The sequence below is a fragment of the Spodoptera frugiperda genome, chromosome 12, assembly GCF_023101765.2.
Source record: "Spodoptera frugiperda isolate SF20-4 chromosome 12, AGI-APGP_CSIRO_Sfru_2.0, whole genome shotgun sequence".
In the NCBI taxonomy this organism is placed as follows: domain Eukaryota; kingdom Metazoa; phylum Arthropoda; class Insecta; order Lepidoptera; family Noctuidae; genus Spodoptera; species Spodoptera frugiperda.
Window position 1 is genome coordinate 7,786,143 of NC_064223.1, and position 16,623 is coordinate 7,802,765.

A 16,623-nucleotide genomic window follows, 5' to 3' on the forward strand; every position below is an offset into this window, starting at 1 on the left:
ATTTAAGTCGATTGCGTAACGTTATCTATTACTATAAACTTCAATCAGATAACCTCAATTCATTTTCATTGGCAGGTAAATGTTCAAATTCCTTTTAAAGTTGAAATCAGTTACAGAATAGAGCCCGACAGTATGAAAATAGACTAAGCACTTATTACTTATTTCATGTGGCTCCTAACTTAACTGGCGAAAACTGGATGTCACATTAATGAATGCATCTCTAATAAGGACTATAAAAGGCTTTATGTTATGTTAAATATAGCTTCCCAATAGCTTTTCACATATTGTTGGAAATTAAAATGCCACCAAAATACCTGATCGAACTTTCCACTTTGTGTTGCCATATTTATTTTGACAAGTTCATTTCTGTTATAAATAACTCAAATTCCACCAAAGTGTTGTGTAAAAGAGCCGTCAAAACTTTGTGACTTGCGCAGAGATAGCTATTCTTGAACCAAGTTGTTTTTCCATTAATCCTTTGCGACCTGTGAAAATGATTTAGATTATGCGGTTTCTGACAACTTGCCAACTGGATATAGTACTAGGTTTTCGAAAAGAAATTTACGTCTTAGGTATAATCGGTTTTGTACTTCTTGCGAATTGGATATTCAATATCGAATTTTCATTTGTAATAAAGTAAACGAGAAAGTGACAAACTGAAATTGAGTCTAAGTATACACCTTTAAACCAGTTTATAAGGTCGTGTACAAAAAATAAAACTTTTCCTTTTGGCTCTTTATAGAAGTTGGGAGAATTTGGCGTCTTACCTTGTTATTTGTAAGCGGAGATAGTTGAACCCGGGATTACCGACTGAAGAATTAGTAAACAATGTCTCCTTACGTAGTAATTTGGATTAGAGGTTACGGGGCCGGGTTAATGGGGCTCTGTTTTAAAACTCAATGGTTAGGGAAGACGAGAAGCGTGATAGGAATAAATGCGAACTGAATATTTATGAGAACATCTTCCAAAAATGCACGCGACATTAAGGTAAACGGCAGGGGATGAAGTCAAAGGAAACGATCAAACGATGAGGCCTTTGATTTTTAATCTGCATATGTAAAGAATAGAAAAGTTATCTATAAGTGCTTTTTATATTTTAGAATTCAAATTTTGCCAAACTAACTCTACATTCGGTTTAATCACAGTATGACAGTGTGCTCATCGTCACCATCATATCAGCCATAGGACGTCCACTGCTGAACATAGACCCTATAATGACTTCCAGAGTGCTCGCTTGCATTAAAAAAAACGCTTTAATAAGGCTTTGAAATATTTACTCGTACTTATGTGTAAACGTTATAGAAAGTAGGTCAAGTAGGTGTACCAATTCAATTGGTAAACTAGAGTAGTAACTTCTCATCAATTGATTGAACATATTAAGCATTATCATCAATAGTGTTGTAAGTTTACACCTTGCCAAAGACTTTAATGCGTGCTCCAATTGCTTGTGAAGGATGCAGAGTAGATCTCACAATAATGTAATCAATTATATTATTTTAACATGATAGGTTCCCATGGCAGCCGCCCAAAGAGGCATTAAATTTTACTAAGGGATGTGCTAAATGTATTTTTTTTGACTAGTCACATTTGCATACTTTGGATTGAGAATTTCTAAAATGAAAAACCCCAACATTATTTTAAATTGGTACTAAATTGAGACTCTATATTAAAGCTCGCTGCTATTCGATTTGATCAACTAGCCGGTCATTGTTGATAGTCATTATGTTCCAAATAATATATTTTTTATAAATATATATGCGTTTTGTCGTAGATGTGGTGGGCTCTATGGTGTGCTGTGGTGGTGGCTGGAGGCGCCGGCGTCGCAGCAGCACCCGCACCCGACTCCCTAACTCCCCTCGACATGGTACAGATGGACTCATCAGCACCTGATGACGTAAGTAATCCGATAAAAAGGGTTTTAGAAAAGGGATTTTACTTTTACAATAATAATCTTATATATTTTTTTAATTATCTTAAAGGTAAACGAACCGTTTGTACAAATATAATGGAGACAAGATTCAATAACAGGTTAATCAAGGCCAATACCCCATCACAGATAATTGAAATGATGAAATCAACGTAATTATGACGAGAACCGATCTTAAAATTTCGTCAACATACATACGTGACTTTACCTCATTATGATTATAAGGTCAAAAGTCAGGATTATATTTAGATCGGTAAATAAATCACTCAAGAAATGGATTCGGTTTTAAGAGACCACACATATCAGACACGTTTTAGCGACGTAACATCAGGGATACGTCTTAGAAATGGCTTAGGGTTTGACGACTACGGCTTGTGTACCTAGATAACAGTTTCATAAGCCAGTACACAATGTACGCACAAAATTTGTGTTGAGCCGTAGTTTCAGCCAATTCTGATGCGAATGTTTACATGCGAAACCAATTAGTAGCCCGGTTAGTTTGAGTTAGACCACACTTTTGCAACAACTTAACAATAATGTCGGACACGATACTCATATGTTGCTGAACCTACAAAGAAGCACAACGTGCACATTTTACGATTCCTTTAACTTTGTTTATATTTGTGTAAATACCAGTAGGTATGTTTATAAGCCCCCGGCAAACAGAAAAAGTCGGAAAACTTTTTTACAATATTCCTTCTTGTGTGCCGTGCTCGCGCGGTGGAAAATTGGCGAATCCATCGGGAACGAATGGGGAATACAAAGAAAATATCCATATTCGGATTTGCACGATATTCGATTGTGTCAACAGTTCCTCGGCAGATGCTTATTTATTTATGTGGATTATATGTTGTCACAAGTTAGTCGGACGAAGCAAATTTTGCGACGAAGTTAAAGGAACATCATTATCCAATTCTTTTTTTGGCAACAACAGCAAAAGTTATTTGCTGAGAGATTATATTAAAGTACGATTACGGAGTACAGATGTTGTTACAAGTTAACAAAGTAAGCCGTTGGATAATAGTATCAACGAAGATCAGAAATTCATTACGATATTACCGGACTCTATTCCATGAAAATGTATTCGATCCTTTCCGGCTATGTATGTATTGTGTGTCCTCATTCCTCGTATATAATGAACAATGTTTGCACAGGAGAGCCTGTACGCGATGTCACCGCTGGCTGCACGGTACTCCGCCGGAGCGCCCTGGCTCTACCTGCTCGCCGATATGCCCCGGGATTCACAGGTAAATTACTGCCTTTGTCTGTTTATACCTATGGAAAATAGTTACAGGAGGTTTGCAAATACCTGCCATACGAATTTCAGTGTACAATCCTGCATCAGAGTAACTTTCGATATACGATGTTTTGCTAAAGCTTTTGCTATTGCAAGGAGTTAAAAGTTAGTTTTTTCAAGGAATCCAAGTTATAATTACATTATGACAGAATAATTTAAAAAATAACTTAAAGCCGCGCTTTGAGTCCACGTGATGGCAATGGATTTGTTTATTCGGCGCGTTTATTAAATTGGCGTAACGCGACAAAGTCGTCGCGTCACGCTTAATTTTTCCCCGCCTAAGGGTAAAGTTCATTTTGTCAAGGTAAAAGTGTCCCTGTAATTAGTAAAACAAATTACAATGTCAATTAGAAGTCCGTTACCGTGTCCACTCGCGATCGATAGTCGTTAGAGGTGTCAGTCTTATACGGGGGATCTGTAAAGTGAACTTAATTGAGATAACTTCTAATGTCTTTAAAAGCTACGTAATAATAATGAACAGAGCAATTAAAACATATTATATTAAGTTTCATTTTGAAATGTGTAAAATTAAGACAGTATAAATCTAAAGTACGAAAGTAAGTTCAAAAGTTCTCCTGAAAGTATTAGTTAGAGACTGAATTTGAAAGATAATTACATATGGAGATAATTGTAGCCAAGAGACGCAAATAGTAGTTCGGAATAACTTAATTAATAACTATTTGCGGTCGGAGTTAAACGAGTGAGTAACGTTTTGCCACAGACAATTTAATAGTATGTATTCGGCCAGTGCCCCGCGCCCCGTGCAAACTTTATTTGTCCTGTTGTGTGTAATAGTCGTTATGTTAAACGATGCATACAATTTCATTTACTACACCTGCCTGTGTCCTGCAGATTAACTTTAAAACGTTTTTATACGTACATTTTGTTACATTTTAAACTGTCGTGTGTACTTGTATGTTTTAAAACCTCAAACTCCTTTCTACACAAGTTTGCACATTAACGAGTGTTGACCGCAGCTCCTATTTAACTTGAGCAGTAATTATAATCTGTCAAACTTAGGTAGTAACTCGAGGCACCCATACAATTTGTACAAATAATACTCATACACATCAACGACTATTGCTGTTACTTAAAGAACAAAGTTTTACAAATTGAGCAGAGCAATGCTTAATTACTTGTACGATGTATTTATTTATGCACGTTTACTGACTTTTTCTTCGATTCTGAATCTGAATTAAGCCTTAACCAAATCCGAATGAATGTCAATATTTTAAGTTTGACATAAAACAATAATAAGAGTGGTGAGTTGTCACATTCCAAGCAAGCATAGACAATCTCGAATCCGAATCCTAGATAGCATCAAAAGTGGATCAGCGGTCGTGATATCAGTTGGATGATGCTTTATAAAAAAGAAGCTTCCTGCTAGTGCAACGCAAACGATTTTAAAGTAAGAGTGCTATTCAAACAATTATGAGCTTTTCTACAGTCAAGATATCATTCTTTTCGATTAAAAAGCAAAGCTCTTAAGGCCAAGCGCCACTGCTCTCTATCTTATACCTTCTATTGACCTATTGATGAAGGTCTTGGCTTTCTGCTTTTGTTTGGAATCGTGATCGATGCGATCTGGCTTGCTTTAACATTTATTTAATCCTCGGGCTAACATTATGTACAGTGAATATAAATATGAGTGTGTAACGAAGGTGGCAACTAGAGGAGTTGAGAAGCGGGCTCGCGCGTTTTTATCCGTCAACCCAGCCTTCGACGTGTTGCAACAAGGTGCCTACCAAAAACTCCTTTCACAATACAACAAGAACATCATCAACAAAATTGGAAAGCGAGGTTAGAATACAATCGATATTATTTAAATGTAAAATTCTATGAAGGATGTTATTATTGCACTTACCAGATGTCACCACTGGTGAGTAAGGTAATGCCTGTCCAGTCGCTGTCAAATGTTTACTTGGTATGTTAACATTAGACATTGTTGGTCTACCGACCTCACTTTCGAAGGAGGTCACGGCGGTGAGTTCAACTACGATAGTCCTTATAAAATATGCACGAGATTTATGTGAATATGGAAACAAATTCAATAATTTCATATATAGAAACGTAGATGAATTTAATGACATTACATTTTCTTGCGATTTGAGAAAATGCCCGCATGTTGCATGTATTCTTTATGAACGTGCATGTACCCCATTTTCGTAAATTACATAGACTAGCATGTAACACTGTGTTTCTGTTTTGTAGGATCCTGGCAGAGTCAAAACTGAAGCGGTTGTAGCCAGCTACGTAAGACCACCCTGTGATCGACTTGTTACCACTATACCAAAGTTACGCTCTTCTAATATACATTTGTACAAACTTTACCCTTGTTATTTACATTTTAACATGTGTATTTAAAAGATCTGTTGAGAGCAAAATAAAGATAATTCTTTTGTAAAGCTGATGTTTTATTTGTATGCGTAAACCAATTTGTAAGAGTCTAGGTAACTATGTAACCTACATCCAGACATTCGAAGTACTTGTGAGCATATGTTTTAGTCACTGACATAAGTCTTATACTCTAATAGATACCGTACAAGGAAAAGATTTGGTAAGGCAATCGCCTAAAGACCCTTCAAGGATAAACATATTTTATACAGCTGAGTTATTATTTAGTACATAATGTTAAACTGGCATATTCTGGAGAATTATCAATAAAGTCATTATTATTAATATAATCCATCCATCCATCAATCCATGAATTGGGTCACTGAGATACGCACTACGCCTGTATTAATGACGATATGAACCTACTGTATGCTCTGTTCATTAAGCTAGAATAAATGGCAGCTAGGTGTTCGTAATGAGCTACGCATTTATGTATATCATTCGATTAACTTTAAATAGAGTACATTTTTGCATGGCAAGGCTCAATTAAAAGTCTAAAATAAAATATAGTATCCATAATTTGACCTGAAAGTGAGAGTAGTAGCTAATGTTGACTCGATGGTGCGTGAAGACTGGCAGTGGTCGGGTGAAACGGCGCATGCCTTCGCTGTCCATCGACTTTCCGATGTCTGTGCTGCGTCAGAAGCTGAGCCAGGAGAAGGAGAGGAAGGCCCAGCTAATCCGAGCTGCAGCCAACAGGAACTTCTTGAATGATATCGGCAAGCGAGGTGAGGCTTTATAAACATTACACTTAGACCCATAATTGCATGCAGTACTGCTAGATGAAAATGCGCAACTGGCTTTCAGTATCAGAGAGAAATTATTAATTTGGTATCTCGAAAGATTTTATCCACTGCATGGGATTGTGAGTCTTATGAGAGAGTTAAGAGACAGAAGAATGATAAAATTCGCATTTTATATGATGACACTAAACAAAACTGTAATAAATGAAAAGAAGAAAACTTCTAAAACAATTTCTGAAAATAAAACCTTTGAACGAATGAAATGAAATGAAACGAACAAAAAGCTTCATACTTTCATGTTGCATGCAACCTCTTTGAAGACTCCTTTACAACATTAAATTCATTGTTTGGGAAAACTTGAATGATGCATTATCTACCTCCTCCTTTACTATCGAGCATGCTATTACGTTTTTAATGTTGTATTTAATTTCAAAGCATGCCAGAACTTTTTGAGCTTCAGTCTGATAGTGACCTAATATTCGTTGTTTCTTTGCAGGCTTCCAATGGTCACCTGCCGCGCAGAGTCTCAGTTACTACTAAATATCGCCAGCCAAGAAATGCCTGCCTACGTATACTTTATCCAAACTCCGATGGTCCTGAGTACCTGTTAAATAGACACATTTAAATATATATTACAATTTATCCCATACTTAATAATACATTGTTGAAATGTAGAGTAGTTCAAGCCTGAAGTTAGAAGATGTTTAAACCGTAGTCTATTTCAAATGTATAAATAGTATTATAAAAAAAACGCATCTAGTATATTGATATTTCATTGTAGGCAAAGTACAAAGTATTAATATATAATTTTACAAATTAATTCGACTTTTATTCAATCATTTTGGTACCTACTTAATTTTTGTTTAAGTTGCATTATTTTTAAGTCGATGCGTATTATTATTTTCTTAATTATGTTAATGTAATTATGCTAAGGCTATGTCAAACTAGATCATTTTATGTAATAATCTGTATTGTAAAGAAATTAAATAATCTGCATAACATGCAATAAACGTTTATTAGATCACCAGTTGTTTTATTTTGTAATAAACTACTGATGTACAATATGAGCCTATTAGTTTAATTTTGATATAATTGTTGCTGATATAATGCATGCTACAAAACTAAATTCCATCACACCATATTACTTGATATCACTGACAGTGACCCGACTGATATTTCAAATACTATTTGAAAGGTTCATGGGACTGTTACTGTGTCAAAACTTTAAATTTATTTTCTAAATTATATTAGAAACCAATCAAGAAATTCTCAAATAACCAAATAATTGCAATCGTATCATTCAACCGTGAAACCCATTTATAGAGATTTTATTTAAATTTATCGATTATCGTCCCATCGTAAGACGGTATCGAATAATTTAACACAGAATTAGGGCCACAGTCACAGTAGCACCAAGATTATGGTAAGAACGGTTTTTAAGAAAAGCTAATTCAGATTGAGGTATTAGTTAAATTAATGTTAGAATAATGACGTACCATTTGGCGATCTATATTTTACAGTAGGTCTACAGAATACTTTGGATTTCCGTAGTCTTTTACACAGTATAAGTCAGAGTGAGAGAGTGTGAGAGACATCAACCTCTTGCCACAATAATAAGTACAAGCTTTATTGAAGAAATTTTGTTATTTCTACACAGAAGATAAAAAACCTAAAGTATAGAGGTACGAATATTTGATGTACTAGATGTACAAGGTAGTCAAACAATGTGAGACAGAACTGACGGTAAAACAACAGTCGTTGAGTGGTACGGAACCCAACACATTATGGTACATAAACATTTCACCCCTATTTTTTTGAGAGGGGTATTATAATATACATAGTATAGCAGGTTTTAGTTAGTTTGTGAACTAGTTAAAATCATATCAAGTTATATATAATGTGTTATATCAAGGCACAGGCGCCTTTACTCTAATGAAATTCTTCATACACCTACGCATTTTTTAAGTAATTAGCTATATCAATTTCATGGTGATTGAATTAATTAGTATTTCATTAGCTTATCGATGCGAGTTTAGTAGTTAAACTGGATTGTAGTCTAGTAGTTTGAGTTAAAATAATTTTACGTTATTTTAAATTAACTCTAATTAACTTCAGTTGACATTGTTATTTGTAAATACATCTTAGTTTTGGACGCAGTTTGTCTTTGACATAAAGTATTTAGTTATCACTGATGATAATGAAAAACAGTTGAATATTTGGCCATAACTATTTCTTTGTGACGCAACAATCCACTATTACATAATATGTGCATGAGTATGAGTTGAGTTGGGGTTGCCGCAGAGATTGGCGGACCTGCACGAGGGTCGCGCGCGGCCAAAGCGCAAGATGCCATCGCTTTCCATCAACAACCCGATGGAGGTGCTGCGGCAGCGGCTGCTACTGGAGGTGGCCCGCAAACAGATGCGTGAGGCCAACCAGCGGCAGGCCGTCGCCAACCGACTCTTCCTGCAAAATGTTGGCAAACGAGGTCAGTACGATAAGGGTTTTTCTTCTTCTTGAATGCTCTTCTTCCAGTTTGGACTGAGTAAATTAACGTGAGACATACTAAATTAACCTAAAAAATCACGTTTTTTTTTCACGTAGTTTAACAGAGAAAAGCTCTACTAGTTTCGAGTCACAGGAGTAGTCTGCGCACGCTGCTTATGATTTAAAGTCCCTTTGTGACCCGAAACTAGTAGAGCTTTTGTCCATTAATGTACGTGAGCAAACCGGATTTTTTTAGTTAATTGAGTAAATTAGCGTTAGAAAATTCAGTTAACGCTTTGTGTACGATGCAAGAAGCCATGGTATGTTAGGTCACAGTTGATCATCCAAGAATTAAACCAACGTGCAGTGCGTATTAAAACTTAATAATTGAAATTATACGAAGACACTAAACTATTTTACTTTCTAATCATTTTGTGCACTTCCTGAAGAAAAAAATTTACAAAAGCCCAGTGTTAGCACAATTTATTCAACATATTTTAACTACCATGCGTAAATAAATGTTTAGAAAATGTCCAATCAGAATAAAGGCAAAACACGCACGCCAACCTATGTAAGCACAGCTGAAGATTGAGAAAAACAAAAATGGAATCTACACAATCCTTGCACGTAACCCAAGCCCACACCTCGTTGGTTTTTTGATCCTGTCCTGAATGTTAAGTGGCTGATATTTATACCTAGAGCGGTCCATATTTAACCTGCTTAGTATTTTTTAATGAAGAGATTCAAACTCTCTTTAAACTGCCTTCGAAATAGAATTCGAACTTCAAAGTTGATGCTTTAAATAAAACTTTTAAAATCCCATTTAACATTATTGATACTGGTATTAAATGAGCTTGCTAGTGATATGGTGTCTGGTGTGGAAATAATGATACAATTTTAAGTTAATATATGTATAATACAGCTAATATTCTGGTTTTTTGGTCCTAAGAGACGCGTTGAGTCTTCTGGGCAGACTTCAAGAATAATTATAAGAATACAACTAGATGACATTTTTGTAATTATTTGGAGAATCCTACTTAGACATCTGCAAATAAAACATAGTACTAGGCCGTGATTTTACCATAATGTGATACTAATAATTGTTTTCTGTTTAGGATTCTGGGCCAATTCTGCTCCGACCCGCTACGACAACTAGAGCCTTCAGCGACTGACTCCTTTCTGTTTCCTGCGAGCTGTCGCCACTGCCTGGCTGGAAATAAGATATTACGCCAACATACTTACCGCTATAAAACCTTCTTGGTATCCTAAACTATAACTTTAAATAAAGAAGCAAATAAAATTCTTTCTGGTCACTAAACAGACGCGCCGTGTTTTTATTATTTCAGAAAAAGCGGGTGATTTAGAAAATATGTAAAACTTTAATGTATTTACCTTCCATCCGATATACGATACGAAGGAAAGTGTCCATCCTACGTCGGCCTTTGTCAATTTCATTCATTAACTTGTCCTTTAATCATTAATGTGTACATTAATAGCCAAATATACGAAATAGGGTTTAGTTCAGCTAATGGTAGCTATTGGCTTGATAAATTCAGATTAATATCGGTGTTGATACTCGATTGTGTATCGGATGGTGATGCTGTAGTGGGTGTGTGTTACCCAGCTCGACACACGCCTGTAGGTTGTCGTAATGGCTTGTTTGTGGTGAACACAGCTGTCCCAACTCTCTATTGTATTTCCATAATAGTATTTTTCTACGCTTGTTAATTGTTACTTAGGACGTTACTCCAACTTACCGAGAGCATCTCCTTCATAGATAGTTTTACTTTTTATGAATAATTTGTGCCAAATTGCTACTTATAAATAAATATAGTATCGATAGCCTCATAGAGTACCTATACTTTTATATTCGATATGCCTTTAACTTATTTTTCATACTGTCTTATTACATAATGTGAACGTGATAGACGTTTACTCTTAGTTTCTACGTAATTTATATGTACAGAGTAGTTTAATGTACTTATATGTATTTTTACGTTACAAATTGATCTCTCATAGCATATAAATTGTAGTAAAAATGTAATAGTTCATACATTATAAAATTACGTTCAATAAAAACGTTAAATTATTCATTTGTGTTTCATTAAAATTTGTGTTATGTGGTCCTTTGTCACGTTAAACTTTACACGAGATATTTTCAATTGAAATTCCTTGAAAATTACTATTTTGGGAATAGCGTAGCGAGTATCAAAGAGCTACTTTGATATACTATCCGTGCCATGAAGGAATCCATAATTAAATACAGGTATGGAGAGGAACATTTTGAATTCCACCTACAAAAGCTAAGCAATTTAATGAACAATTTTCTTGTACGTTGCAGCCGATTATGGACCTACATTACATCTAGGAAAATGGAGTAAATAAAAAAACCCAATCAAGTTACGAACCCCTGACACGAACGGCGACCCTTTGACCGACATTAATTAGTTTTTATTTTACGCTAAAAATGGTTGTCAAGGGTTAATAAAGTTCAAGTAAATACCGTGCTGACACCAATTTTATGATAAACCTGATTTTTATATAAATATATTACTATATAAATATATCGGAATATAATGTGTTCTGTTGAGACTTAACTTACTTAATGTCGACAGACTTAAAGACTATTTAAGTTTTAGAAAAAGTTGTCTGGTTACATCATTAGGGACGAGGTCAGAGCAGGCGCAAAAATAATGAAAGCTAATTTTACCTTTCAGTCCTTAGGACCAGAACCAAACAGGTTTTTATATTCAGTGGTCGAACACTAGTCCCAATTAGATTATCCTGCTTGTATACGGCATTAATTACACGCAGACCGTTTCAGGTTGAGTTTATTTAGGTTTTTAGGGATAACTTATGTAATTCCATAGCTATTTTTGGTGTGTTCAAGTAAATAAACAGTTTGAGTTCGTCGATCTAGGTTCGAACCCTGGATAAACCTAAATTCTCTTTAAATTATACAGAATTAGAATTGGGAGTATAATTATGTAAGTTTCTATACTCACCTCTCAGCTACAGCACCTGCATAGAGAAGTGTTATTTCAGCCATAATTACAATTACAACCAGCACCATCCAACATCTCGAGCTCACTCCAGACGTCAAAGTCAACACGAACATACAGGTAAGTATTATTGCAGCGAATATTCAACACGCCACGACAAGGTCACAGCGGGTGCTCCAAAAGTGCATACTATCATAGTACATTAAACATTAGCTCCATAGGTAATATCATGAGGGTAACACGATAGATACTTGGCGCGGCGCGCGGAGCCCGGGGCTTCGTCTACGTGCGATAATTAACGTGATTTAATTTAGACCAACGCCTCGAGAGCCACGTGATTTCATTACTCTTCAACACATTTTCGGTACCGTGAGGGCCTCGCTCTGCTACGTCACGGACCTCCGTATAGGTAATTTATGAAATACTTGAAGCTATTTCACAACATTTAGGAACGACTAGAAAGCTTGTAAGTACCTAAGTAATTTAACTCTAAGTATGTTTTTTGTTACGCCTTTGAGAGTGCTAATTTTCAATGTCGAAGTACTTGTCTACTTAATCAGATTTCTTTTTTTAAATATGTATACAGATTTTTGGGATTTTCTTCTGTTTATGATTGGTTTAAAATTGTTAATCGTGTGTTTGCAATTGTTGCAAATGTGGTTTATACTAATTATATACATATTATTCTGGTGTTACGGGTGTCCATTGGTGACGCTGAGCGCATACATCGCATTACATACTGGTGGTGAACTCTGTGCTCGTTGCCTCATATCCCATAAAAAATATAAATTATATTTTAAGGATAAATTCAATATTTTATACTTTAGTAAATAAATATCAACGCACAAATATCATAGTAAATATAGTCATATAATGTCTTATATCAACTGTGATAATTTTCATCCAGTAAGCGAATCCGTACATACGTAGGTACCTAAACATAAAGAATAAATACTGGTTCTATATAGTACATAGTGTATTTAAAAGCAATCTAGGTAAGTATGAGTACTTTCATTATGTGACTGTCTTGTTCTAGATTGCAAGTACAAAGGAACATCTCTCGGTCGAGTACGGTCCGCCCGGGCCGTGGGTTCAAGCCGCACTCGTACATTTTTTCAATTTCCTTATTAATTAATAATTACGTAGTTAATTAATAAATTCTCGTTTTCTATGTTGCAAAATTAATTAGGTATATATGTACATTGTATTTGGTGTAATGAAAGAAAACCTTTGATGGTTATTTTAAAAAGAAGGATATAATTTTTAAGTTATTCTGAAGTTTTACCAACCGTTATGTGGTTTTGGAGATTCTTACTCAGCATTCACGGAAAACATGGTATCATAAGATTAATTAATTCATCAGTTAAATACCTTAGGTATAGCTTCACCTTAAATAACTGTATTGATGGTTAAGTTAATTTAAAAAGCGGTTGATACAGCAATAGATCCGTAGTCATGAGTTCCTAGTAACAACTCTATACCCAAGATAAATAATTTTAGTTGTGAATAGCGAATTCCTGAAAAGGTGAAATGACTGAATATATTTATAGGTACGTGGTAAGGTAAACCAATTAAACAAACATACAGTTAGTAAGTAAATAAACACAGGGACCCGGCAAATTGTGGGACTGTAGTCATTTCTGACGCTATCGCAATCCAATTTTAGTTTTAAATTTTATTCATAAAGGGCACGGTGTGTTTTATAACCATATAACCCACAGAAATATTACTCATCTATGATTTAACCACTACAAAGGATAATTGAATTGGATTTAGAAATCGGAAACAATAAAATGGACCAAATATTTAAATAAAATGAAAATTGCAAAGTTGTAGCAAACGGTGTAGTCGAATTTATGTTATTTTTTTATTGGCGCCGGTAAACAGATAAGCAGACGTATCACCTGATGGTAAGCAATCGCCGTCGCCCAGAACACTTGAAACACCAGTGGCGTTACAAGTAAATATTTCATGTAACAATGCTTGTAGTGGATATCTTAATAGTCAATAGTTACAGTAAACGGTTTCCCATACAAAGTAAGGTCCCGTTCTAGAACAATGTTATTGAATTGCGAATAGTGCCCGATGGTAAACTTAAACCATGAATAAGTAAGTATTTAACGATCTAAACAAACAGCGCAATTTTATCCCGTTTTGGTACACCAATGAATGTTTTTTTAAGCAATTAAAATATAATGTAATTGCTTGATAAACATTAACATTTTTGGAATCTTTAGGTATAATTTATTTCGTCTGTATGTACGTATCATGAGTATTTACCTTCAAGTATTCAACTCCAGCACCTAACAGAAAAGTAGCTAAATATAAACGAAGACTCATTACCTCTCCATTGTCCGTGCCTCGCACACACTCCTACCAAAGAAACTAAACATTTCCAAAAATAATATATGTGGAAGAAACCTTTATTACGGTGCTTTTCCACCAGAGGTATGCTATGCAGCTATGCTACGAAGATGTAATAGGTAAGCTGTGAAACTATGTGACCGTTTCCACTGATACTTCACTAAGCTATGTAGCTGTGCAAGTAAGTTGTGCTATGAAGATGCACTGCTGCAAAGTAGCTGTGTGAGGATGGGCAGCTCGAGTATGCGTCGTATCGATAGTAGGGACGCCATCCATAGCACGCATCTTTCCATATAAAAAGCATAGCTTAGCTGAGCCTGTTTCCACCAGTGCTAAGCTAAGTGTACCAATAAATATGATTGGTTGAAGCCAAACGCATCCACAGCAACGTAGCATAGCGCATCTCTGGTGGAAAAGCACCCTTATACCTACACTTTCCATGAACACTGGTTGGATATAAACTCGACGAAGTATGTCATCAGACGGCCAAATTAAAACTAAAGCAAACAGCAGTATAAAGGCTAGGTTTACTAGAATTTTAATATGAAACCTCTTTAGAGTTTGGTTAGCAAATAGTTGCTCGAGAGTTTAATGCACTGGTTTTTCTTTATGTAAGGACTCGGACTTTGTGCGCGTGGCAAATTAAATAAAATAACAAAAAATAATAGAAAAATTAAACTTAATTAAAAATGTAAGTACTAAAGTGCGTACTAATGTTGGTCTTTGATTAAAATTCAAATTGTATTCTTCTCTGCCATTTCGCTTTTGGAAGAGAGGTTGTGGTCACGTTGAGGCGGCCGTAATTTGTATTGGAGGTGAATGCTGCCTCACGATCTCTCGCCAGATCTCCCTGTTTTACAGTCAGACACAGTGTTTCCTGTAGCTGATTTCACTTGATCAGACCAGTGCATAGGTGATCTGCCTCGTGATCTGGCTCCCTCTACTTGCCCCTGCACGACCAGTCTCTCAATGAAGTTGTTATCACACCTGGAGCCATGGCCAAAATACTGCAATATGTGCGTCTGTACTATGGTTGTTAGACGCTTTGTAATGCCGAGTTCTCGAAGGTTGGATGCGTTGGTACGGAACTCAGTCCACGATACGCCAAGCATCTTCCTCCAGCACCACATCGCTAGAGCATCTGCTTCTTCTTTCCTATTCACGTAGGTACTATCCCCATCTCTGCCGCGTAAAGGAAGATTGGAAATACAAGCGTTCGCATAAGTTTCAGTCATATAACCACTGCTAAATAAGAGATACCTACTCATCACTGAGGTGTAAAATTACACCACACATACGTAAGCATAACCTTTTCAGTATGCAAATTTTAACAATTCCATTAAAAAGAAGTGCTATTTTACAGTAAATAGTTATGTACAATTCTTTTTTAAAAATTTTAGCTAGCATTTAGTAAAATGGGTGTAACGTTAGAAGTTCCTTTTAACCGTGCACTTCGCAGTACTTTCTAGCAAATTCATGCTGCACCAATTTTAAAATGTTGTTGTCTTGGTAATTTTGTTTCACACTTGTTTGGAATCATTCTCATGTAATTGCAATCAGATTCATAGCATAAATATGTTCATGATCACAGTTTTTTTTTATATTAATCGGCGATCAGTCGTTAGCCTATAATCTGATATCGGTTATTACGACGGGTAGGAGAAAGAACCAGAGTTTCCCTGCTTTCCTGCTTCTCCTTTAAAAATTTTCCTGAATTTTCTTTGTTATAAATCTCACAGAGCCTTCCAACGAATGCAAAACCGTGGAAATCTGTTCCTGCGTTCTGGAATTATAGCGTCAGGAAGGAAAACCCGACTTATTTTTAGATAGAAGATGTAGGTACTGTAAGTATCTGCCTCTGACAGTACTGACGGGAATTTGATGACATTTTTTGTCATTACTACTTATTATGAAAAAAGTCGCACAACTACGTATTAGTGCTTTACACAATGGCAAATAAAAACTCTTATATTCTACGTGACAATAACACACAAACTCGGTATCTCGTCGTAAATAGGAAAGTTTAAATATGAAAAGCCCTGAAAAATGTACGGTGTATTGTAGGATGTGTGATTGCCAGGCTAACACTAACGGTCACGTTTTTAGTCACTAGACCAGACGTGGCATTTAGTTTGTATACTAAAATACAGTCAGTCGGTCTCTGCCATTAAAAAAATATATTTTTACGAGTACTTACCATCTTCTATGACGATTTTAAAGGAATCCAGTGATTTGTAAAGTTGAAATCAAAAGCAAAAATAATGAGACTGTTGTACCACGGAGGCGTAAAACATTGTGGCTCAAATACACATTCGAATCAAAAGAATTCTTCTGCGATGTCGTCTTATGATTTTGACTTTCATTAAAAAAAATATGTGTTTATTTTTGTACCAACAGTAGGTATCTTGA

The 16,623-nt window shown here is 35.6% G+C and overlaps 1 protein-coding gene across 3 annotated transcripts in view; it reads left to right on the plus strand.

Moving 5' to 3' along the window:
* LOC118262874 (diuretic hormone 45) overlaps positions 1-10,939 on the plus strand; it is a 50,329-nt gene extending 39,390 nt beyond the window's left edge. The window contains exons 3-6 of one of the 3 annotated variants that reach the window (XM_035574516.2): positions 1,772-1,894; positions 3,082-3,174; positions 8,663-8,849; positions 9,964-10,939. In XM_035574516.2, coding sequence (XP_035430409.1) covers positions 1,772-1,894; positions 3,082-3,174; positions 8,663-8,849; positions 9,964-10,004 — 444 coding nt within the window. In that variant the 3' untranslated portion in view covers positions 10,005-10,939. Of the gene's footprint in view, positions 1-1,771; positions 1,895-3,081; positions 3,175-4,885; positions 5,025-5,435; positions 5,630-6,189; positions 6,347-6,857; positions 7,386-8,662; positions 8,850-9,963 lie in introns of those variants that run through there. The other 2 variants (XM_035574517.2, XM_035574518.2) reach the window with 2 other exon arrangements.
* The last annotated feature ends 5,684 nt before the right edge of the window (positions 10,940-16,623 follow it).